The sequence below is a fragment of the Prionailurus bengalensis genome, chromosome A1, assembly GCF_016509475.1.
Source record: "Prionailurus bengalensis isolate Pbe53 chromosome A1, Fcat_Pben_1.1_paternal_pri, whole genome shotgun sequence".
In the NCBI taxonomy this organism is placed as follows: domain Eukaryota; kingdom Metazoa; phylum Chordata; class Mammalia; order Carnivora; family Felidae; genus Prionailurus; species Prionailurus bengalensis.
In genome coordinates, this window is record NC_057343.1 from 35,865,598 (window position 1) to 35,892,191 (window position 26,594).

At 38.1% G+C, this 26,594-nt stretch overlaps 1 protein-coding gene across 1 annotated transcript in view; it reads right to left on the reverse strand.

Moving 5' to 3' along the window:
- Window positions 1-434: 434 nt before the first annotated feature.
- DIAPH3 (diaphanous related formin 3) overlaps window positions 435-26,594 on the reverse strand; it is a 514,561-nt gene continuing 488,401 nt past the window's right edge. The window contains exon 28 of the mRNA XM_043580147.1: window positions 435-3,987. Coding sequence (XP_043436082.1) covers window positions 3,725-3,987 — 263 coding nt within the window. The 3' untranslated portion in view covers window positions 435-3,724. The remainder of the gene's footprint in view (window positions 3,988-26,594) is intronic.

Below are 26,594 nucleotides of genomic sequence, written 5' to 3' on the forward strand. Positions count from 1 at the left end.
TCTCAGAGTGAGTCGCACCATATGTAGTTGTAGCCTTGATGCTTCTGTAGGAGGAGGTGAGTTCAGTACCCTCCTACTCTGCCATCTTTCCAAATCCCAAGACACAGTCTCCTTGTACCCATTCTCAAAGGCAAAGGTCTGTTTAGGAATAATGAACTTTTATGGGGAGATTTGGATTCAATTTTGAAATACCATCCAGACTTTGTGGTTCTTTGGCAACTTCATGTGTTTTGCTAAAGAGTAGCTCTTAGAGCAAAATGACTTAACAGTTTGGCCCCAGGACATATTTTAAGAACACTCAGGCCTGGCAAGGACATAGAAGAGCTACTTTTAACAACTGACTAGACAAAATTGAATATGGTTACACTGCCAGCTTACCTTTCCTGGATTGCAAAAATTTTAACAATTAATATGAAGAAGAACACAAATGCCACTTTTTGAGGTTCAATCAAATTAGCAGTTTATTTATTAGGACCTATTACTTTCCAAAAGTTACATAGTCTGTACAAAAAGTTGGCACAAAAGTAACCTCGAAATGTGCTCCTGGCCCACCTGTGCTTAACCATAAAGGAGGGTTTTGTTTTTAACTAGGAAACTCAGATCCACATTGGATTGTATTTTAAAATAAGAACAGATCAACCCAGGCAATAATCATTTGTGGCTAAACATTTTAAAGTCATTACTGAGTACTCTTTTTGACTAAATAGTGTGGTAATAACTAGAGTTTTGGAGAAACTTGGTATAAATAATTGCATTTTCTAGATTTACCAGAAAATGTATGACATACATTATTGAACCATCTACTTCCTCATAGAAACTTTGATACATTTTGTTTAAATATCTAAATGTTAACAAAGGACATACATGCATATAGAGTGGTCCCTCCATGCCTTCATTTCTGGTTTAACTTTCCATGGTTTCCGTTACCTGTGCTTAGCCATAGTCTGGAAGCAGATAATCCTCAGTCTGACATACTGTCAGAAGGTTATAGTACCTTAAAACTACACCTGCAGTGTTCACCTCACCTCCTTTCATCACGGAGGCATTTTATCATCTCCCGTCATCACAAAAAGGAGGAGTATAGTACATGAAGTTATTCTGATAGAAGCTACATTCATTCATATAGCCTTTTATTATAGTGTATGGTTACAATTATTCTATTTTAGTATTAGTATTGCTGTTCATCTCTTACTGTGCCTAATTAGACATTAAACTTTGTATAGGAAAGAGCATAGTCTATTTAGGGTTTGGTACTACTTGCAATTTCAGGCATCCCCTGGGGAGGATGTCTTTGAATGAATCCCCTGAGGATAAGGCAGTGGTGGGGGGAGGGGGGCTACTGTATGATCGGACTGCCTCCCTTATTAATAAATCACTTCAAATATCAAATATATGGGAAAACTTGTTAGCAGCAGGTCTTTGCTTTTGGACAACTCGTTGTATTTGAGTGCTTACTTGTCTGTGTGTTTTTGCCAAATTCTTTACGCTGACCTGAGAGGGGGTGGGAACCCAGTTGAGGTTTGTCACTAGCCTGGAAGAACATCTTTGTCAAGGGTGCTGAGCTGTGTTTTGGCTTCACATTTACCTGCAAATTCAAAAGCATAAACTGCTCAGAAAAATGAACTTGTACCTCGATGTCTAGTTTTCATCTAAAGTTGGCTAAAGGAATAATACGGATTTAAAAACCCTAATCATACCCCCCTGCCCATTGTTGAAGGAGCATTTATCACTGAAATCTCTGCAGCAGAAAATGAGCTGTTTCTTGGTTGGCTCTTACCTCTGTGTACTCTTTCGGTGTGGAGAGGGAAACACAAAACATAGTCCCCTATCCAGGCCTGATCAGAACACACTCCCGCCAGGGAGGCGGAGGGAGTGGGGCCCCTGACCTGCAGGAGGCCGGCCCCTGCTGGTCCTCCCACTAGCTGGCTGTCCTTCCACTCCTGCAGACAGGTGCTGGGGGGCTGACTGCGTCTGTTTAGGACTTGCCTGCATTTCTCAGCCCTTGGGGGTCTATGTCATCTTCACTTCCCTTTACTTGCCAGGCTGCTTCTCCCTTGTGGCTGCTCCCTGACCCAAGTTTCCAGAGTGTTTGCATGCCACCTGGTATGTCCAAACTATCTGGCTGAATTTCAGTTTTGCTTCTGAAAAGCCCAAGTGTTTGCAAAATCATGTTAAGAACTGATCGTCAGAATTCTTTTCTTTCACTTCTTTTCTTGCTGTTAGGGTCCTGTCTGCTAAAATGTGTAAATGTCCTTCACCTTTCTTCATTGTTAAGATTTATTTTCAGGAAAATATGCATTTTGCCCTCTGGGTGCAATTTCTATTTCAGCCATACATAGGAGAACAATTTATTCCTGCATAGGCTGTGGATAACACTCTGTTCCCCAATGTCTATAAACAGGGCCTGGTTCATAGTTCTAATTAATTAACTTTATTAACTTGGAGCTGAAAGGAGGTGGCAACTTAAACAAGGAAATAAAAAGCAGTGGACCTCGCCAGACTGGTTCCACATAACTGCTTTTTAACTGAAGGTAAAAGAGCAGTCATTTATTTACTGCACATAATAAAGCAAAATAGATGCTTAGATAGACTGCATAGCACAGGCTGTTTGCACAGAATATGCTAACTACAAAAACACCTGATTTTTTCATTTAGTGCGAGTAGCAAGTTTATTTTCTTTTGTATAGGATTAAGAGTTAATTCAGTGCCCCAAATGAGGGAAAATTGCAACATATGCATACGAAACTTTCCTTGAAACACTTTAGATCTTTGTTAAACTTATTGATTGTCAGATCAAAGAGACTGTAATTTCAAGTTTGTTCACCGAAAAAAAAAAAAACAAAAAAAACCCAAAAAACTTCGTTACTTGGGAAGTTTCAAGATGCTACTTCCTGAGAGTCATAATAACCAAGGGGAAAAATGCTCTCGCAGTTAAGAGTTTCGGCAGCACTCTAACACCGTATACATCTACTTTATACAAAAGCATGTGCATTTCACGAAGAGTGCATACATTGCTAGTACATCATTTTTGGAAATGTGCTCAACGGCCTTATAGTCTCCTGCAGGCTCTAATTAACACGAATTCAACAATGATAATAATGAGCTTACATTCATTTCCTTACAGCTCTGTTACATTCAATTTCATGTTTCTGATGTTACGTTGATAGCATGTAGATCCCAACTAAGGAGAAACTTGGGCCTATGTTAAATGACATGCATGGGAAATATATATATATTATACACACATATATATGTGTATGTATATAATATATAAATATATATATATTATACATATACACACACACCATATATACATGCATACACACACACACCAAGAGTTGACATTATAATTTGATATTCATTAATGCTAAAAACAGTAAGGTAAAAATTACAGTGACTTAATAAAATGTATTCTCTTCAGGACACATTGCTGAACACATGGCTACCTACCTGTTCTCTAAAGCATTATGTATAATTTAGCCACCAAATATAGAACACATGAATACCAGGAGACAAGAAAAGCATTAAAACCCATTATAATCTTGAATAAGCCAAATCCTCAAGTACATAGAAAAAGCATTGCAATCATGTAGTTAGCTTTATTTTTCTAATATATATCATAATTTAAACTATATAAAGTCACTTATATAAAAAGCATTTTTTCAAGTGTTATAGCTTAGAGCATGGCTTTATATTTGGCTTAATCATTTTTTACCAGTTTAATTTATAAAGCTCGTAATCTTGCCAGCAGGGCTTCAACTTCGGGAACAGATTCGTTTTTAGAAACAGAGCCAAGAAGTTCCATTTCCTTTTTTCTGTTGCTTTCTACATTACAGGCTTCCTTCTTCTCAACTGCCTTGATCCTCTCTGTAGACGTATGAGTGTCTAGATTATAATTAAGCTCCTTGGCGACTGGAGTCCTCGTTGAGTTGCAATTGATATTGTAGTGTGAACGTGACCCTTCTGTCAACTGCACTTTCTGATTTTCTACAGTAAGGAAGAAAGACACATTAAACTTATCACTGTGATAAGCAAGGACTGTGCACATTAACTTAAAATAATTATTCTCAGACAAGTCCTCTTAGATAGACTAAATTAAAATATTCAGCAGAGCAGGTAGATTGAAAATAAATACACATAGTTTAAGAAGAAACTAAAATGTAAATAGACAACCATTTCATTAGCACAAATGCCGATTTCCTTCTGGTCTCTGCTCAAATGCTATCTAAATAGAGAGGACTCTTCTGACCATACAACTGAAATAGCGCTGCCCCTTTCCATCACGCATCCTTCCTCATTTTTTCCTTCACTGAACTCCTAACCACCAGACACATCATATATCTGTTTACTCGTCCATTCTCTGTTTCTTTACTAGAATATAAGCTCCAAGACAGCAGGGAGGTGGTTCGAAATACTGCTTTAATGTCAGTGCCTAAAATGGCTCTGGAGCAAAGTGATGCTCAATAAATATGCGCTGGGTAAAGAATTATCTCCAACTCTATGACCCAAGATATACCTTAGTTGGAATAATAATGAGAATTATTATTATTTTTTAAAAAAACAAAAAGGAAAGTTTATAATAGGACTGTAAAAAGTCAACGACTTCCCTCAAAAGAAATATTGCATTTGGGAGGCAAATTGTTAAAACTTCCTAGCAAATCTACATCATAATCTGTCAAATACACACACATATATTTATACAGACATGTATACATACACACATACATATTCTTTTATTGGTAAGTGACTGAGCCTGACGTAGAAGGCTATAAGGAGAGAGCTGCAGTAGCTAATGACTAAAAGGCTCTGGCTGATTGACTTTTGCAAGGAACACGAGATTTTGTTTTAATTAACTGACTCTCCTATTGTACAACCTTATGAGTTAGCTCTCACAGACCTCAACACTTCTAAAAAACAGACACCCTCAATATTCATGTAACCTTGAACGGGGCTTGAAAATGGCTTCAACAAACTTGACATGACATTTAAAGTTTTTTGGTTATTCGCTGAGAGATGTTCCATTATCCCAATAGTAATGACTTTGGAGCACAAGCAGTCACTCATGACAGTGTGTTTTATGTGAGTGCTGAAAATTCCAACCGAAAACAGCTTGTACATTAAAAGGTGGCTGCTGAAGATATTTACTGCACTGTCATTTCCTGACCAGGGGCTTCCAGTGATGGATGAGTATTTTACACACTTCTTGGACAATCTCAACAAATTTTAGAAGTATGATCACCTTTTAGCTGTTGGAAGAAAATAAATACAGCTTTCCTATCACCTTCTCTATCAGCTGGGCAGTCGTTACTCAAAAATAAAAATCTAACAGAGCACTGATTTTCCTAGAGCTATTTATGCTTTGTAACTTATAAATTATATAGTTCTTTAATTATATAATTAAATATATAATGTACATATTGTGTTTGTAGTCAAGAGGACAGAGGACATACTATTCCTGCAGTTCCCATGATCACACAAATTTATTTATTTTTATAGTATCCACCCTCCTGTCCCAGAATGTCTGAAAACTGCATTTGTAGCTAAGTGTAAATCTTTGGTCAGCTTACGCTCCTTTCTCCAGATGTTCCTATCTTTTCTTGTCATTTGGTTTCTTGTAAACGACTCCATCATGATGATACCTCCAATGAAGTAGCTGGTATCCTGCTGCTGGGCAACTCTAGCTCCATTTTTGATGGCAAACAAGAGATTAAGTTGGCTAAAATATGGGTGTGTAATAAACACAAAATATCCCATACCTTCTCTGGCTACAATGTATCAAGCCCAATTCTATATGTGGCAAAATGAAAAAGGGGCGTAGGGTTTTAAGAGAAATCTGGATTGAAATCCAAGCTTCTGCTTGGCTTTAACAATGGAACTTTTTGTGTCTCAGGTTCTATGAATCAACCTTAAAGAGTAGTTGTAAATGTTAATGGAAATAACGTGGGTGATACCAATTTCAAGATACTCATGTTTCCCTTCTATAAAAGCTTCTTAAGGGATGCACCTACCCCCCAAGGCTGACCTGAGTTTCCAGTGACCGTACCAGTGAGGCTTGAAATACCATTTTATTACCAGCTTGCGTTTACATAGCACCTTTATTTATAAAGCATTTGTTGTGCTTTAAACATAACCACCCTCGTTTTATAGATTGAGAGGTAAAAGCAAAAGGAAGTTAAGTCATTTGCTTAGACTGAGTTACGGAGTAAATCAGTGGCAGAAGCCAAATGCTGTCTCTAGAGATACTAAGGCTGTCTTAAACAAATTTGAGAAGCTTTTTGCCAAGGAAAAGTGCTAAGTAATTCAAAGCTAAGTTTCATAATAATCATATCCTGTACTTATACTTCAAAATGCTTTCTGTCACATTTAATTCTCTCAACAACTTTGTACAGCAGATAGTAGACCCATGTAAGCTACCTCAGAGCAGTATGTCCAAGGTCACACATGTACTCCTTTGCTTTCTGGGTCTTGCTGAAATCCATGACCATGAATTTCAAGTATGACCTTAATACTACTGCAGTTCCCTAGTCCATTTACTCTTCCATTCTCCTAGACAAATATTTTACACCTTCTCCTTTCTTATCAACTGTCCAACATGTTCTCCTTCACTGCCATTTAACTCATTCATAGAAGCAATCAGAAGAGAACTCCCATAAGCTTCTGCCTACCCCTACGATCTACCTACTTCACGCACATACACTCCTTCTCTCCTTAGGATCTTCTCTGCCCCCCTCTGAGGACAAATCTTCACAGTGAACACCACATACTACTGTCACTTGTCTGTTCACCGACATTCCCCCCTGCAGCTTGTCCTCTCTCTGCCATATTGGAAACGTTACCTTCTTCATGTGATCATTCCCCTCAGCATACAAGTATGCTGTATTAAACCCAATCTTTAGAGAAAAAAAATATATATATTTGACTCCACAGTCTCCATTTACTACCTCAATTGTTGACTGCCTTTATAGCAAAATATCTCAACAGAATTGCCCATTCTTACTGTCTCACTTCCTCTCTTCCTATTTTTCTCTTGAACCCACTCCAATCATGCTTTTGACCCTTTCCTCTTCTGAAACAGCTCTTGTCAAGGTCACTAATAAACTGCGTGTTGCTAACAGCAAGGACTGTATATCCACTTGGATATTTTGGTCCTCTTTGACTCCATCTATGCCAGATCCAAGGATGAAATGCCTAGCAGAGCCTGGGCTTCTCTTTAACTGTTTGCTCTTTGAACTTCTTCGGAGGCTTAGGTGGATAACACTGGGTGGGTCAATGCAGGCAAGAGCATTTCCACCCCTTTAAGAAAACCCCAAATATTATTTTGTTCCTGCAGCACACCCATAGGTAAGAGAAAAACCAAGCTGGCATTTAACTCCTCTGTGGTTTCAGGAGGAGAATCTTTTATGAGAAGCAACAGACAAGATGATACAAAACAAAAAGTGACCATTCCTGAAACCACCAAAGAAATAAAAAAGAAAGTGCACAAGGGCTTCTTTAAGAATGAGTTTATAGCTCGTAGATAACAACTCTTCACCCCAGCCCTCACATTTATATCCTAGTACCTCAAGAGCCTTCATGTGGGACCAGAGTTTCTTTCTTTTTGCTTTGTCCCCAGTCATGGGAGGTCCAAACTGTGGAACTGAGGGAGTCTCATCTGAAATCACAAAGCTGATAAAGTTGAGACGGAGAAGTCTCCCATCCCACTGCAACTAGAGAAAATGTTAACAGGTTGAGGAAGCCACCGAATTGGACGTTCACTTTTGTTATAATGTTGGTTCAAAGCCAGGTGTCTTTTGACATTACTATTATTTTAAAGTCTACTACTATTGGTGGCTTCATGTGGGCTGAGCCACAGATACAAATTCCACACAAAAACATTCACTTCATTTCTACATGGTTCGCTTTGAACATCAGGGGCATGCCACAACCCTTTTTTGGAGAGAGCTCTATATAGGTGATCAGAGACATAAAATAAATTGTAATTTGAAGCTGGTGGGCTCATATCCTTTTCCTATGAAATTAGACTGTTCCAAATACAAGATGATGCACTTGGACTCTTTCAACGAAAGACAGGGCTGGGGTATCAAGAAAAAAAGAAGTCTTTTCTCTATCCCATCAGCTCAAGTCCTTACGAGTACACATTTTTAAACAGAAACTAAAAATATGAAAGCAAAGCAGAATGATTGCTTAACTCCCCAGAGAGAGGGAGCTTGTGCTATTATTTTATGAATCAAATCCAGGGCTTACAAGATGTTACAATTGATGTTTGTGAAGGGAAGTATGATATATCTAGGACTATGGCCAACATCCAGGGCCATTGGTGATTATAGTACAGATGGCAGGGACCAGCTGCTATTCTTAGTAGTAGGTCAGTAAGGGAGTCTAATCCACACACCTTGTTTTTATGTTTCTGTGGAAATAAACAGTGTGAGAATACATGCTATTTTCCTTTAAGACAAAACTCACTTATTTCGATATGATTCTCACCGTAAGAATTGATTCTGGAGTTTGACCATGGATTTTTTTTTTTTTTTTCCCCTGAAACTGAATGAAAAGTTAAACACAGAGAACCCACTGGACTTAAACAGGAGAATAAAAGCCCTAAACTACATTTAGGGGTGGATCTCACATGACCTTTGGTGGACTACAGATTCGGAAGACAAAGAAAGCTAAACAAGCCCAAAACAAAAAACACCCACCATTCCTGAGCTAATTTTTCCATTGTTTCTCCAGTAACACAAAAGACATGGGAAACTAGGAAAGTTGCTGACAAGAGACTGAACATAAATATATGCAACGTGGCCTTCAAAGGAGGAAATGTTTCAGCCAACAGTTGTTATGCTGTTTATGCTGAGGCGAGGCTGAGTCCTAGCTGATGGCCCTTGGGGAAAACCCTCTCAGCTGCAGGAAATATCAGTTATGGTTTAGAAAGAGGTATTATTCCCTTTAAGTCGGTATTGATCCCCCATCACATTGTGGTTCTAATGGGCACTGGCTTCTTAGAAGTGCCAACTCTCAGATGAAATATAAAATTGAGCTCCTGCCTTTTGTGGTCACTGGTGAGCCTGTGGCAGCTTTGACAGGAGGAAGAATACAAAACTCTGGTGTCCTAAATTGACTGCATCTGTTTAGTCTTCCTGAAGTTTGGTTTCTCTTCACAGTTCTTTACCTTTTGCTCCTAACTATTACTTTGACCTACTAAGTAGCTGTTTGTTTCACCCCAGAAATGGCTTTACTTTGGTGAGAGAAAAAAATAACCCATAAATATAATTTTTAAAGCACTACTGGGTGTACATGATAGTAAAGTGTGTGACAAATATATGTTTTTAATCTATGCAATAACTGAAGTTAGTGCTGGCCGCCAGCAGCCCATATCCCTGTGGTGTTTCTTACCGTTGATTTACTGATGCTATAAATAATTGTCTTCCCTTAGTTTCATTTTGCTGTTCATTTTACCTTTTGTATTGAAAATGTGTAAAAGTGACAAAAAGAGCAAAAGGGCATTTTGTATACAGTCAAAATCTTTTGGGAGTGCCAAGACACTCTTACTGAAACCGATTATGTAGAAACAAAAACAACAAAACAGTTACTCCCCCAATTCACAAAACAGACAAAGACAATGATAAATAAAGGATATCTCTGGATTGAGAAAATAATTGACACCCGTTAACAAAACATGTCCAAACTGGAGTCACTTGTGCTGAGCCGCACATCAGCAAACCAAGACTTTATACCTAACCTGATTGCAGTTTAAGCTTCACCTATGAATGTAGCTAAAGGTTACCAATCAATCTGGAATTTTCTGGTTAGCACTAGTGAGGTAATCTGCCCAATAGACCCTTTCTGTCCCCTTTCAAAGGAAGGAGGCCTCGCCTGAAACAAAACACCCTTTCCTTTGTCACCTTCTTTCAGCCTGTAAAAGTCTTCCATAGCTTCCATAGTCTTCTTATAACTCATCGAAGCTCCTTTCTACGTTCTAGATGGGATGCTGCCTGATTAACTGTTGACTAAAGCCAGTTTGATCTTCAAATTTACTCAGTCGAATTTTGCTTTCTAATAGATTTGGTGGCAGCAGTGGGTTCTGAAGTGAACTTCTGGGGGCTTTGGAAACAACCAGAAACACAGGAGCAGTACCCATGAACATTTCTGAGTCCTTTCTTGCCATTTCTGAGGGCTGTAAGTTCCTCTTGGTTCTGACTTCAGCTCTGGTGCTGAGCTTCTGATCTAATTGGCTTTCCTGTCAATTCGACATTGGGAGCTGCTGGTAGTTCAGGCCACAATTCTTGTTGAATTGCTGGATACCCCCAGCCCTTGTTTCTGTTCCCAAATCCACATGGGAACTGTTCGTGGCAGTCTGCAATTCCCCAGTTATGTGGAGTCCCCAAGTCCCCATTTGTTGAGGTCTGCTGGTTCAGTACTTCCCCCAGCCCAAGATTCCATGGTGGGAATTAGTAGTGGGCCACACAGGGTCTTTTCTTGTCCAGGCTGCAGCAACATCTTTTGGTTACTGCTGGTGTGTTAAGGTGCACAGGTTTGTTGGTCTTGTTTTGTGTAGACAAAAGCTATTGCTAAAGGAATCTGGGAAGCAGCTACAAAACTGGTGGACAAAAGTCTAGCATTTAAAAGCTGTTAAAGCTCTTGCCACCTAACCCAAGACTCATGTTAGGATAAGTTAGTCATGGGACAGGTTAGATTGACCCTAGGTCACCTGCCAACCTCAATATCTACGCAATGAGGTATATGGCAAACACCACACAACCCCCAACCCAGAGGCACATCCCTTTTAAGTATTAGTTTGACTCCAAGAGACCCAAAGGCTTAGCTTAAAAAAAAAAAAAAAAAAATTAAATGAGATCTTTAAATTCCAAAAAAGTTGAGTGTGTCACCTTACAGCATACCTGCTTATTTCATGTCTAAGACTATGGTTACGGAATGTATAAATATCTACGAAAGTGGCAAAATCTTACTAAAGGCAACCTAGAATTAAAATAGCCATTATGGGGAGCATCTCAATTAGACAAGATCGTTCACTTAAAAAGTACACTTGAAAGCTAGGGTTCCTGAATTAAACAGAATGGGGTACCTACTTTAATTGGTGTGCAAAAACTCCTAAAAAGCTTCAAGATTCTAAACTATTTCATTAAAAAATTTGTTGTTAAAGGCTCATGAAAAATTAAAGACATAAGAGGTACCTAAAACAAATGACAATAAAGCTGACATGACTCCTATCACTCTCCTCTACCTTTCTTTACCTGAATACTCATGTTCTAACTCTGTCTGAACTGCCTTTCCATTCTGAAGAGACTATTAAACAGTTACCTTTACAATAAACCACCCAAGGTCCTGGGTGATCCTTCTCGGGTATCCTTAACTCCTTGGTCAACAACGAAATAAGGGTCATAATTATAGAATTTCCTAAGGGGAGGATCCCCAAAAGTGTTCTGAAGAATTTAGTCATTATTAGGGCCTACAACCCCAGTCTGCCAGATCCTTATCAGCTTGTGCAAATGATGGTGGGACCTGGCAAAGTCCAAGAATGGATGTGGGAAGCAAAATGGCAAAACACTGAGGACAGTTTTTGAGATGTTTGATTTTCAGCATGGTCCCCTCATGAACCCATAGAAACTCACAAAATAGCAACAAATCTTTTAGTATCTGAACTTACAACCGCAGCTGAACACTGAAAGGTCTTTGGAACACAACTGCAAACAAAAGTCGGCCACACTACTGGCCTTACAGCTACAACACACCCAGAGCCACGCACCTGAGATACTGCTTGGCTGCCCACATTACACCCTCTAGGTATCCACCATCAGAATGATGGTCCAAGGGTGAACGTTTCATTTGTAATCACCTGGACACTGGAAAAAGAAGTGTACTCAAAGGTCCTATGCAAATTCTTAAAAAAAAATTTTTGTTTTAATATTTATTTTTGAGAGAGAGAGTGAGAGCAGGGGAGGGCAGAGAGAGGAGACACAGAATCTGAAGCAGGCTCCAAGTTATGCAAATTTTTTAAAAAACATTTAAATGTTTATTTTTGAGAGAAAGCGCGAGCATGAGTGGAGGAGGGGCAGAGACAGAGGGAGACAGAATCTGAAGCAGGCTTCAGGAACAGAGCTGTCAGCACAGAGCCCAACATGGGGCTTGAACTCATGAACTGTGAGATCATGACCTGAGCTGAAGTCAGGAGCTTAACTGAGCCAGCCAGGCACCCCTGGGCCATGCAAATTCTTAAATACCAACTCGAATGAAGTAGCTCTTAGGTCAGAAGCTGTTAATTGGAGCCTAATGGGAATATTTTTAAGGCCTTCTCCCCTTAACTGAAATGAAACTATGTACCCAGAAGGCAAGAAAAACTTTCTAAAGCTCTCATAAAAGGATTAATAGGTGGATCAATCTATGATGTCATTTTAGTTACAACCCAATTCCTTGAGGAATTAAAAGCAACTGTCCTTTGGGAGCCCGGGTGGCTCAGTTGGTTAAGCTTCAGACTCTTGCTTTTGGTTCAGGTCATGATCTCATGGTTCTTGACATCAAGCCATGCATCGGGCTCACAATGACAGTGCAGAGCCTACTTGGGGTTCTCTTTCTCTGCCTCCCGACCCCTCACTCTCTCTCTCAAATTGAATAAAAACTACTTTACAAATCTTTACAAAACCAGAAAAGCAGCTCCAAAAACAATTTAAAGCCCACCTATTCTTTTTACCAACCCCCAAACCTCCTCTATTTATCCTGAAAGACTTTTTGTAAATATTGTAAAAGTTTTGGCCCTAAAAAACAAAAGTTGGGCACAGAGGAACTTACATTCTTTCTCTGTGCCTTTGAAATGTAAATGTTCTACTTGATCCCTCCAGGAATTCTTACCTAGGTCTCTTTAAAATGCCAATTTCAGGAATAAGAACGGCCATGGTTATGGATGGTGGGTGTAGGAAGACCCAGAATTCATCTCCTCCCTGGGCACACCAAATTTACACCTGTTTATTCCTCCTGAAGAACTGAGGCCTGAATGGACAGCTTCTGCACAAGACCAGATACATAATGCAAGAGATGGAGGCAAAGGGACCTTGTGCGGATTCATCTGCCCTGGGGTACAGAAAAACATCAAAACGAAACAAACCCTGAAGTTTAAAAAAGGCAACTAGAATATAAAGGAACCAGCCCTGAGCCCTGCCAAATGGCAGCAGAGCTACTGGACTCTCTCCAGCTCAGAGGGGCTGGCAAGTGCCACTGTTTATGTTCCTCTTCTACCTTGATAGTATAGATGGGAAGAGTGTCCAGGCTCAATAGCCATCCTGCCACCTTTGGGAGCCCTGGGGACCTAGCCCATACCAGCCCCAGATGGCGTGGTTTAAAAGAACAAGTAGAATATAAAGGATCTACCCTAGAACTTGGCCAAATGTCAGGAGAGCTTTCTGGGTTAAAAGGGTTGGCAAGTGGTATGGTTTTCATTTCCCCTCCACCTTGATAGTGTGGATAGGAGCAGGGTCCAGGCAGCCTAGCTGATCTATGACCTCAGTGAGCCCTGGGCTCAAAGGTCCACACTAGCCCCAGACATCCCACCAAGGCCACCCAACACGGAACACGTTGGTAAATCCCTGGTCAGCGCTCACTACAGCTTCAGCCCTCCTGCCCAGATGACACAGGTACAAAACACCCCGGAACATCCCAGGCCCATAATTTTAGAAGCATCCAACATTGGAGCATCTAAAAAAATATACCGAATATTAGCAGACAAAAAGGGAGAAATTGACAATAGTAAAATAATACTAGGCGACTTTAACACCCCACTTATATCAATGGATAGATCATCCACGCAGAAAAATCAATGCACATGGAACATTTTCCAGGATAGATCACGTTAGGCCACAAAACAAGTCTCAGTGAATTCAAAAAGGTTAAAATCCTATTAAGCATCTTTCCCAACAACAATGGTATGAAATTAGTAATCAATTAGAAGAAAAAAATGGGAAAAACATTGCAGGTGAAACAATATACTACTGAACAACCCATGTGTCAATGAAAAAAAACAAAGAGGAAATAAAAATACATGGAGACCAATAAAAATGAAAACACAACGCTTCAAAATCTTTAAGACACAACAAAAATAGTTCCAGGAGGCCAATTTCAAGAAACGAGAAAAAGCTCAAATAACCTAACCTTAAGCCTAAAGGAACTAGAAAAAGAATAAACAATACAGAAAATGCATTTAACAATATTCAACATCTGTTCACGATATAAACTTTCAATGAAATGGCCTTAGAGAACATACCTTAACATAATAAAAACAATTTTTGACAAAAACACAGCTAACATCATACTCAATGGTGGGAAACTGAGAGCTTTTCCTCTAGGATCAGGAAAGAGGATGTTCACTGTCTCCACTTTTACTCAATCTAGTACTGGAAGTTCTAGCAATAGCAATCAGACAAGAAAAACTGAAGGGTCCAAACTGGTATGAAAAAAGTAAAATTGTCACTATTTGTAGGTGACATGACATGATACATAGAAAACTCTAAAGACTCCAACCAAAAACTACTGGCAGTAATAAATCTAGTAAAGTTGCAGAATACAAAGTTAATATATAGAAATCTGTTGTTTCTGTACACTAATAATAACATTGCAGAAAGAGAAATTAAGAAAACAATCCTATTTACAATTGCACCAGAAATAAAATTCATAGGAATAAACTTAACCAAGGAGGTAAAAAAAAACCTGTACTTTGAATATTATAAAACACTGATGAAAGAAACTAAAGTGGGGTGCCTGGGTGGCTCAGTCACCCAAGCATCCGACTTCACCTCAGGTCATGATCTCACAGTTCATGAGTTCAAGCCCCATGCTGGGCTCTGTGCTGACAGCTCAGAGCCTGGAGCCTGCTTCAGATTCTGTGTCTTCCTCTCTCTCTCCCTCCCCTGCTCATGCTCTGTCTCCCTCTCTCTCTCAAAAATAAAAGAAACTAAAGATGACACAAATGGAAAGACATACATGCTCACAAATACGAAGAATTATTGTTAAAATGTCCATACCTCTTAAATTTTTTTAATGTTTGTTTATTTTTGAGACAGACAGAGCATGAGCAGAGGAGGGGTAGAGAGAGAGGGAGACACAGAATCCGAAGCAGGCTCCAGGCTCTGAGCTGTCAGCACAGAGCCCGACACGGGGCTCGAACCCATGAGCTATGAGATCATGACCTGAGCTGAAGTCAGATGCTTAACTGACTGAGCCACCCAGGTGCCCCTAAAATGTCCATACCTCTTAAAGCAATCTACATATTCAATGTAATCCCTATCAATATACCAATAGCATTTTTCATAGAACTAGAACAAATAATCCTAAAATTTGCATGAATCTGCCAAAGACTCCAAATAGCCAAAGCAATCTTGAGAAAGAAAGTATCACAATCCTAGATTTCAAGATATACTACAAAGCCATAACAATCAAATAGTATGGCACTGGGCAGAAATAGATACACATATCAATGGAATAGAATAGAAAGCCTCGGAATAAAACCATGCATATAAACCCATGCATATGTGGTAAGTTCATTCATGACAAAAGCGGCAAGAATATGCAGTGGGGAAAAGACAGTCTGTTCAGTAAATGGTGTTGGGAAAACCGAAGAGCTGTATGCAAAAGAATGAAACTGGACCACTTTCTTACATCATGGACAAAAATAAACTAAGAGTAAATTAAAGACCTAAAGGCGAGACCTGAAACCGTAACACTCTCATAAGTAAACATGGGCAGTAATCTCTTGCATTGGCTTTAGCAACATTTATCTAAATATGTCTCCTCAGACAAAGGAAACAAAAGCAAAAATAAACTATTGGGACTACACCAAAATAAAAACCTTTTGCACAGCAAAGGAAACCATCAACAAAATGGTAAGACGGCTATTGAATGGGAGAAGATATTTGTAAATGAGACCTTGTACAACTCAACACCAAAAAGCCAAATAATCAGATAAAAAATGGGCATGGGATCTGAATAGACATTTTTTGAAAGAAGACACGCAGATGGCCAACATCACTAATTATCAGGGAAGTGTAAATCAAAACCACACTGAGATGTTACCTCATACCAAAAACAAGACACAACAAGCACTGGCAAAGTTGTGCACTGTTGGTTGGAATATAAATTGGTATAGCTACTATGGAAAATAATATGGAGGTTCTTCAAAAAGTTAAAATAGAAATACCATATAATCTAGTACTCCCACTATGGAGTATTTAGCCAAAGAAAACAAAAATGCTAATTTTAAAAGATCTATGCATCCCTATCTTTATTGCAGGATTATTTGCAAAGTGTTAACTGACAGAAGAATGGATAAAGAAGATGTGGTTTATATATGCAATAGAATATTATTCAGCCATAAAAAAATGAGATATTGATATTTGAGAAAACAAAGATGGACCAGGAGGGTATTATGCTAAGTGAAATCAGTCAGAGAACGATAAATATCATATGATTTTACTAATATGTCGAATTTAGAAGACAAATGCACAAACAACAAAAAAAATGCATTAACAGACCCATAAATACAAAGAAAAAAACCTGACAGTGGCCAGAGGGGAGAGGTTAGGGAGATGAGCAAAATGTGTTAAGGGGAGTAAGAGAGAGAAGCTTCCAGTTATGGAATGAATAGGTCACAGGGATAAAAGGCACATCATGGGGAATACAGCTAGTGGTATTGTAATTGTGTTGTATGAATGTTGTACGGTGACAGCTGGTAGGTAACTTACAATGAGCACGGCATAACCTGTAGAGTTGTCAAATTGTTGTACAGCTTAAACTAATAAAGATTGTATGCCAACTATCCTTCAATAAAAATGAAACACCAATTTCAGGGAGGAAATTCTTTTTTGTTTTTAAATGTTCATTTATTTGTGAAAGAGATTGCACATGCATGCATGTAGGGGAGGGGCAGAGAGGGGGACAGAGGATCCCAAGTGGGATCCTCCACTGACAGCAGAGAGCTCGATGCGGGGCTCAAACTCATGAACTTGGAGATTAACACCTGAGCCAAAGTCAGAAGTTTAACCGACTGAGCAACCCAGGTGCCCCTCAGGGAAAAAAATCTTATCAGAAAACAAAGAAACAAAAACAAAGGAGAAAGTATTATTTTAAAACTTAGGCAAATAGATAGTTGAGTAGGGAGAAACAGAGTTAAGATGATTGAGGAGTAGGGGGACCCTCGGCTCGCCTTGTCCCTTGAGTACAGCTAGATAATCATTCTAAACACACAAGATATCAAACTGAGGGCTGAGCGAGAAAATCTGCATAACTAGAGACAGAAAAAATGGCCACAGCATGGAAGGTAGGAGATGAAGAGAGTTGACTTGGGAGAGAGAAGATCTGTGGGTGCTACCATGGGAAGGGACCCCGATCACAAATAGAGGAGTGAAAGAAAAAGAGAGAATGAGTGAAAGCACGAGAAGAGAAATGCACAAGAAAAACTTCCATAAAACTATTGACTGGGAAAGAGAAAGGGGCTGAATACTGCAAGTTTTTACAAATAGCAGAGTGCAGTCTCAAGTTTCAAAGGTCAACACCATCACCAGGGTCTGTGCCTGGTGGGCTTAGTGGTGCTCTGGTGGGAAAGGAGGGAAGAGAACCAGAAGCAGGTGGTGTGGTCTCAGGATCCCTTGGGTCGCATGGGGAGAAGCAGTTCCCCTGCTTGGAGTGCATTTGGGAGATGTGGCAAGGCCTCTCTGGTGGGCAAAAGACTTGGCATGTGCCACTGAGCTGTCCCATACACTAACATAGGAATGGGGATACCGGCTGAGGGCAACAAGCCTTGGTGTCGGCTTTCTCCTGAGCTTTACCCTAACCTCTAAACTGCTGCCCTGTCACACAACTTCTGAGACAAGCCAGCATGGCCACAGCACAGCAAGACCCTCCCCTAGAGGATCAGTGTGTGTCTGTGCCGCACTAATCTCTAAAATTTGGAGTTTTGAAACCCAGCCATACACCTGAGATAAAACACAGGAGTGCTGTGCCACCTGGCAGGCAGATAGCTTGGATGCAGACAGGGTGAAGGCAGGGATCTGGTGGAAACTGGGGACACAAGAGGTTGTTTTATTGTTTGCTCTTCTGTGAAGGCTTCCTGAACAGTGGCACTGCAAGCTTCCTGCTGACAGGATTAAAGAGTGGAGTAGACCATCTCCCCTTCCCTCTCCCACCCATCAGCACAGACTGACTTCAGTGAGCAAAACAGTGCCACCTAGTGGAGGCCAGAGCCACTTACACCAAGCCCCACCCCCTTGCACCCTGCAGGTGCATCTCCACTAGGACAAGTCTGCCTGAGAATCAGCACAGTAGGCCCCACCCCCAGAAGACCAGCACAAACCCATCTCATGCACAGTCTATTAATCACAGAGTGTTGTAAAGCTTCAGCTCTAGGAGAAAGAGGATCTAGCTTCCTTTCATGTTGTTGTTTAATAGGATAAAGAAAAAGCAATCTTTAATTTTTTTTAATTTTTAATTTAATTATTTTAAAAATTTATTTATTATTTTGTGGATCTAGCTTCTTTTAACAAGCAGACCAAAACATACCTAGATTTTACCTTCCTTTTGTCTTTTTTATACCTCTTCTTAATATAGCTATTACTCTTAGAAGGAGGGATATAACAGGCTTTCCTAACAATGACACACAAAAAATATGACAAGAAGGAGGAATTCACCCCAAAAGAACAAACAGGGGGGAATAATGGCCAAGAATTTAATCAATGCAGATATAGGTAAGATGTCTGAACTAGAATTTAAAACAACAATTTTAAGGACATTAGCTGGGTTTCTAAAAAGCATAGAAAACATCAGAGAATTCCTTACTGCAGAGATAAAAGAACTAAAAACTAGTCAGGCCAAAATTAAAAATGTTATAACTGAAATGCAAATCTGAATGGATACCATGACAACGAGGATGGATAAAGCAGAGGAATGAATCAGTGATACAGAAGATAAATATGGAAAATAATGAAAAGAAGAGGGAAAGAAAGGTATTGGATGACGAATGTAGACTTAGGGAATTCAGTGACTCCTTAAAGTATAATAATATCCATATCATAGGAGTCCCAGAAGATGAGGAGAGATAAAAAGGAGAAGGTTTGTTTAAGCAAATTATAGCTGAAAAATCCCCTAATCTGGGAAAGGAAACCGGCACTGAAATCCAAGAAGCAAAGAGAACTGCCACTAAATTCAACAAAAGGTGGCCATCACCAAGATGTATCATAGTCATATTCACAAGATACACAGACAAGAAAATAATCTTGAAAGCAGCAAAGGAAAAAAATCTTTAACTTAAGAGGGAAGACAGATCAGATTCACAGCAGATCTGTCCACAGAAATTTGTCAGGCCAGAAGGAGTGGCAGGATATATTCAATGTGCTGAATGGGAAAAATATGCAGCTAAGAATACTTTATCCAGCAAGGCTGTCATTCAAAATAGAAGGAGAGATAGAGTTTCCCAGACCAACAAAAACTAAAGGAATTCGAGACCACTAAACCAGCCCTGCAAGAAATATTAAAGGCAACTCTTTGGGGTGGGGTGGAGGGGGGAGATCAAAAGCAACACAGACTAGAAAGGAACAGAGAACATCACCAGAAATCCCAAGTTTACAGGTAACACAAAGGCACTTAATTCATATCTATCAATAATTATTTTGAATATAAATGGAATAAATGCTCTAATCAAAAGACACAGAGTATCAGAATGGATAAAAAAAAAACAAGACTTATTTATATGCTGTCTACAAGACTCATTTTAGACCTAAAGACACCTGCAGGTTAAAAGTGAAGGGATGGAAAAGCATCCATCATGCCAGTGGATGTCAAAAGAAAGCCGGAGTAGCCATGCTTATATCAGACAAACTAGGTTTTTTTTCTTTTCTCTTTTCTTTTCTTTTCTTTTCTCTTCTTTTCTTTTTTCTTTTCTTTTCTTTTCTTTTCTTTCTTCTTCCTCTTTCTTTTCTTTCTTTCTTTCTTTCTTTCTTTCTTTCTTTCTTTCTTTCAACATTTATTTAATTTTGAGAGAGACAGCGTGAGCAGGGGAGGGGCAGAGAAAAAGGGAGACACAAAATCTGAAGCAGTTCCAGGCTCTGAGCTGTCAGCACAGAGCCCGACGTGGGGCTCTAACTCATGAACTGCGAGATCATGACCTGAGCCGAAGTCAGATGCTTAACCGACTAGCCACCCAGGCCCCCCAACCAACTAGGTTTTACATCGAAGACTGTACCAAGAGATGAAGAAGGGCATTACATCATAATTAAGGGATCAATCCAACAAGATCTTACAATTGTAAGTATTTATGCCCCCAAATTGTAGCACCCAAATATATAAATCAATGAATAACAAACATAAAGAAACTCATTGATAATAGTAGGGGACTTTAACATCTCATTTATAACAATGGACAGATAATCTAAGCAGAAAATCAACAAGGAAACAATGGCTTTGAATGACACACTGGACCAGATGGACCTAACAGATGTATTCAGAACATTCTATCCTAAAGCCACAGAATACACATTCTTTTTCAGTGCATATGGAACATGCTCCAGAATAGACCACATACTGGGCCACAAATCAGCCCTCAGCAAGTAAAAAAGATTGAGATCATACCCATGAATATTTTCAGATCACAACACTATTAAACTTGGAGTTAACCACAAGAAAAAAATTTGGAAAGACCAAAATACGTGGGAGTACAGAATTACTAAAGAATGAATGGGTTAAATGGGAAATTAAAGGCAAAATAAAAAAGTATATGGAAGCAAATGAAAATAAAAACACAACAGTCCAAAAACTTTGGGATGCAGCAAAGGTGTTCCTAAGACGAAAGTATAATGCAATACAGGCCTACCTCAGGAAGCATGTCTCAAGTACACAACCTAAAATTACACCAAAAGGAGCTAGAAAAGAAGCAGCAAATAGAGCCTAAAGCCAGCATAAGAAGGGAAATAATAAACATTAGAGCAGAAATAAATGATATACAAACAAAGAAACAAAAAACCCCAGTAGAACAGATCAACAAAACTAAGAGCTGGTTCTTTAAAAGAATTAATAAAATTGATGAACCCCTATCCAGACTTATCAAAAAGAAAAGACAAAGGACCCCCAAAAATAAAATCATGAATGAAAGAGGAGAGATCACAACCAACACCACAGAAATACAATTATAACAGATTATGAAAAATTATATGCCAACAAACTGGACAATCTGCAAGAAATGGACAAATTCCTAGAAACATAAAAACTACCAAAAATGAAATAGGAAGAAATAGAAAATTTGAACAGATTCATAGTAAGCAAAGATTGAATAGGTAATCAAAATTTTCCCAACAAACACAAGTCTAGGCCCAGATGGCTTCTCAGGGGAATTCTATCAGACATTTAAAATACTTGTTCTTCTCAAACTGTTCAAAAAGAAAAAAATAAAGAAAAGAAAGAAAAGAAAGGAAAGAAAGAAAGAAAGAAAGAAAGAAAGAAAGAAAAGAAAAACTTCCAAACTCATTCTATGAGACCAGCATTACCCTGATTCCAAAACCAGACAAGACCCCACTAAAAAGAAGAATTACAGGCCAATATTCCTGATGGACATGGATGCAAAAATTCTCAACAAGATACTAGGAGGTCAAATTCAACAGTGTATTAAAGGAATTATTCATCATGATCAAGGGGGATTTATTCCTGGGATGCAGTTATGGTTCAATATTTGTAAATCAATCAACGTGATACACCACGTTAATAAAAGAAAGGATAAAAACCACATAATCCTGTCAATAGATTCAGAAAAGAAGCATTTAACAAAATACAGCATCCATTCTTGATAAAAACCCTCATCAAAGTAGGGATAGATGGAAAATACCTCAATATCATAAAGGCAATATACAAAAGACACACAGCTAATATCACCCTCAATGGGGAAAAGATGAAACCTTTTCCCTAAGGTCAGGAACAAGACAGGGATGTCTACACTCACCATTACTATTTAACATAGTACTGGAAGTCTTAGCCTCAGCAATCAGACAACCTAAAGAAATAAAGGCATCTAAATTGGAAAGGAAGAAGTGAAACTTTCACTATTTGCAGACAACATGGTACTCAATGTAGAAAACCCAAAAGATTCCACCAAAGAATTGTTACAACTGATACATGAATTCAGAAAAGTTGCAAAATATAAAATCAATGTACATAAATCTGTTGCATTTCTATACACCAGAAATGAAGCAGCAGAAAAAGAAATGAAGGAATTGAACCCATTTATAATTGCACTAAAACCCATAAGATTCCTAGGGATAAAGCTAACCAAAGACGTAGAAAATCTGTACTCTGAAAACTATAGAACACTTATGAAAGAAATTGAAGAGGATACAGAGAAATGGAAAAATATTCCATGCTCATGGACTGGAAGAACAACCACTGTTTAAACGTTTATAATACCCCAAACAATCTACACATTTAATGCAATCCCTATCAAAATACCATCAGCATTTTTCACAGCACTAGAGCAAATAATCCTAAAATTTGTATGGAACGACAAAGACACTGAAGAGCCAAAGCAATCTTGAAAAAGAAAAGTAAAGCTGGGGGCATCATGGTTCTGGACTTCAAGCTATATTACAAAGCTGTAGTCATCAAGACAGTATCGTACTGGCACAAAAACAGATCTATGGAACAGAATACAGAACCCAGAAGTGGACCCACAACTATATGGTCAACTCATCTTCGACAAAGTAGGAAAAAATATCCAATGGAAAAGAGACAGTTTCTTGAACAAATGGTGTTGGGAAAATAGGATAGCAATATGCAAAAGAATGAAACCAGACCACTTTCTTACACTATACACAAAATAAATTCAAAGTGAATGAAAGACCTAAATGTGAGATAGGAAACCATCAAATCCTAGAGGAGAACATAGGCAGCAACCTTTTTGACCTCAGCTGCAGCAACTTCTTACTAGACATGTCTCTGGAGGCAAGGGAAACAAAAGCAAAAACATGAACTATTGGGACTTCATCAAGATAAAAAGCTTCTGCACAGTGAAGGAAACAACGAAACTAAAAGGCAGCCTATGAAATGGGAGAAGATATTTGTAAATAATATATCTGATAAAGGGTTGGCATCTAAAATCTATAAAGAATTTATGAAACTCAACACCAAAAATCAAATAATCCAATTAAGAAATGGGCAGAAGACATGAATAAACAGTTTTCCAAAGAAGACATCCAGATGGCTAACAGACATATGAAAAGATGCTCAACATCACTCATCATCAGGGAAATACAAATCAAAACCACAATGAGATACCACCTCATACTTGTCAGAATGGCTAAAATTAACAGCACAGGAAATAACAGGTGTTGGTGAGAATGAGGAGAAAGGAGAACCCTTTTGCACTGTTGGTGGGAATGGAAACTGGTGCAGCCACTCTGGAAAACAGTATGGGGGTTCCTAAAGAAGTTAAAAATAGAAGTACCCTATGGCCCAGCAATTATACTAGCTGCTTACCCAAAAGACACAAAAATATAGATTTGAATAGGTACATGCACCCTTTTGTTTATAGCAACACTATCAACAATAGCCAAACTATGGAAAGAGCCCAAATGTTCAATGACTCATAAATGAATAAAGAAGATGTCATTCATATATATATATATCATATGATATACATATACATGTATATACATATACATATACATGTACATATACATGATATATCATATCCATATATATTTCATTCCATCAAAAGGAATAAAATCTTGCTATTTGCAATGATGTGGATGGAGCTAGAGTATATTATGCTAAGCGAAATAAGTCAGTCAGAGAAAGACAAATATCATCATCATATGATTTCACTCATATGTGGAATTTTAAGAAACAAAACAGATGAGCATATGGGAAGGGGACAAAAGAGGGAAACAAATAATAAGAGACTACAATAGGGAACAAAATGAGCGTTGATGGAGGGTAGTGGGTGGGGAATGGGATAAATGGGTGATGAGTTTTAAGGAGGGCACTTGTGATGAGCACTGAGTGTTATATGTAAATGATGAATCACTAAATTCTATTCCTGAAAACAATATTACACTATATGTTAACTAACTAGAATTTAGTTAAAATTTTGAAAAAAGCCCAAAACTTAGGCAAATGAAAAACTTGTATCTTACCCATAAATATTAATAGAAGGATTTTGCCATCTAATAAGATAATGTCAAATCATTCTATCTGCCAGAAATGCAATTTAGATCCAATCTCTTTTATAACTAATGGTTATAAATGGAAGGCACAAGGTCTTTGCGTCTGTCTTTATGTTTATTTGTTTCTCTCTCTATATGTTGTAGAGATGTGGTATTTTCTACCTCTGGATAGTATTGCTAAAATTAACTTATAAAAGGGTTCTATGTAATTGGCTTGAAGAGAATTAAGCACTTATATGCATTAAGGATTCCTAAAATTCTCAGAATTATAATAGAAACTAACACAAATGCTTTTTAAGTTCATGCGATCTGAAATAATCTTTGGTAAATAGAAGCTAGTTGAAATTTGGATCGATTAAAATAGATATGTCTTCAGAATTATCAGCATTAAAATTAATGTAGATGTATAACTTTATTCTACTTGGGTTTATTAGTCAAATTAGGTCATGTTATTTACATTTCAAAATTTGTCAGCGAGAAAGAGTGAGGGCTGATAGCTGAGTTTGTCTCATGAAGTTTTTGTGGGTAATCTAAACATAATCATTAAGAACAGTGAATTAAATAGATGTAAAAGAGAAAAAAAAGGTTTAGGTCAACTTTTTAAATAGTGTCCCCAAATCTTTTTGGCAGCCTGAAACCTTAAAGTTTTGCTAAGTTAAATTAAATATCTACATTATTTCCCAAAACACTAAATATTGAAAAAATTACTGAACACAGGTTTACCCACTTTTGGCTTCCTTTTACAGAGACACTAAAGATATTTGAATTTATTAGTAATCATGTTTTGTGCCACAAATAAAGAATTACTGTGAGAAAGTACATGTTTCTACAAATTAAAAAAAATTCATAATTTGTTAAGTCACAAAATGCTCATGTAAAAGATAGTGCTCAATTGCTTACCTCTTTATTTTCACTAAAAATTACATTTTTTAGTGTTAGAAATACCAATACATGTAATTAAAGCTGCTAGAAATAATAAGGGAAACATCTCCATATGTAAGAAAAGCAGGATATGTGTTTTTGGTAAAAGAAGGTATGAGAGATGGAGATGTATTTTTATTAAGGAAAAATGAAGTAATTTTGTCTTCAAGTTAAAACGGGTTATTTCAGAATAAGAGTAAAAAAACTGGACAAAATTGTAGAAGGCTTGAATTTTGGGAAAATGCAACCTTGGGAAAGGAATTTTATGGCAGTCAAGCTGGTTAAGATCAGAATAATTTAATTTAAATTTAAAAAGATGAGTTTTAATATCATTGGTACAAAATTACAATTGGTTTTTCCTCTGTTACAAGGACAAAGTTTTCCTGGACTTTAGGTCTGCTTTTGGTAACAGATAGTGAAAGTTTCTTTTCCTTTTAAATAATCTGTACTGGAAGCAAAGACTTTGTGTCTTAAGAAAATAATTAACTGCATCATGTTAAACTTTATCTTTGGGTCTTTGATTACTTAAGAAAAACTGAGCCTTATCGGGCTCTTGGGTAGCTCAGCTGGTTAAGCGGCCAACTTTGCCTCAGGTCATGATCTCCTCGAAGTCTGTGGGTTCTAGCCCCTCGTGTTGGGCTCTGTGCTGACAGCTCAGAACCTGGAGCCTGCTTTAGATTCTGTCTTCCTTTATCTCTGCCCACCCCCCACCCCACTCATTCTCTCTCTCTCTCAAAAATAAATAAACTTTAAAAAAATTAAAAAAAAAAAGAAAAACCCAGCCTTCTAAATTCCTAAAGTTTTCTAAGTTCCTGTGTCCTGCTATGATATTATAATTCCAGTTATCATTTTAAAATGTGTCACAGAAATAACCAAATTCCTTGTCAATTTCATTATAATCAACTCTCATCACATCTTTAACAATAGGAATTTTTAAAGTATTTTGGCATTTGCAGATAGTTATTGTTTTACTCAGATGCTTTTCAAAAAGTGCTCTTGCAAAAGTGCATTGTATTTCAAGGTGACTCATTTAAAGCATTTTGACAAGTACAGGTTTCTGATAACTTTCAGATCATAAGAATTGAGCTGAATAAGAACTTCTAGAACTACTAGAAAAACAAGATTCAAGCAGAACAAGTAATTAATACACAAGACTGAATGAACTCAGAAGGATGATCATAATTTTTAATTTATTATTTTTAAAGCTTATTTATTTTGAGATGGAGAGTGAGAACAGGGAAGAGGCAAAGAGAGGGAGAAAGAGAGAGGAAGAAAAAGAGGATCCCAAGCAGGCTCTGCACTGTCCGTTCAGAGTCTGACACAGAGGGCTCAAACTCAGGAACCATGAGAACATGACCTGAGCTAGAGTTGGATGCTTAGCTGACTGAGCCACCCAGGTGCCCCTCTTTTTTTTTTTTTTTTTTTAATTTAATTTTGAGAGAGAGAGAGTGAGCGCACACATAGGGGAGGGGCAGAGAG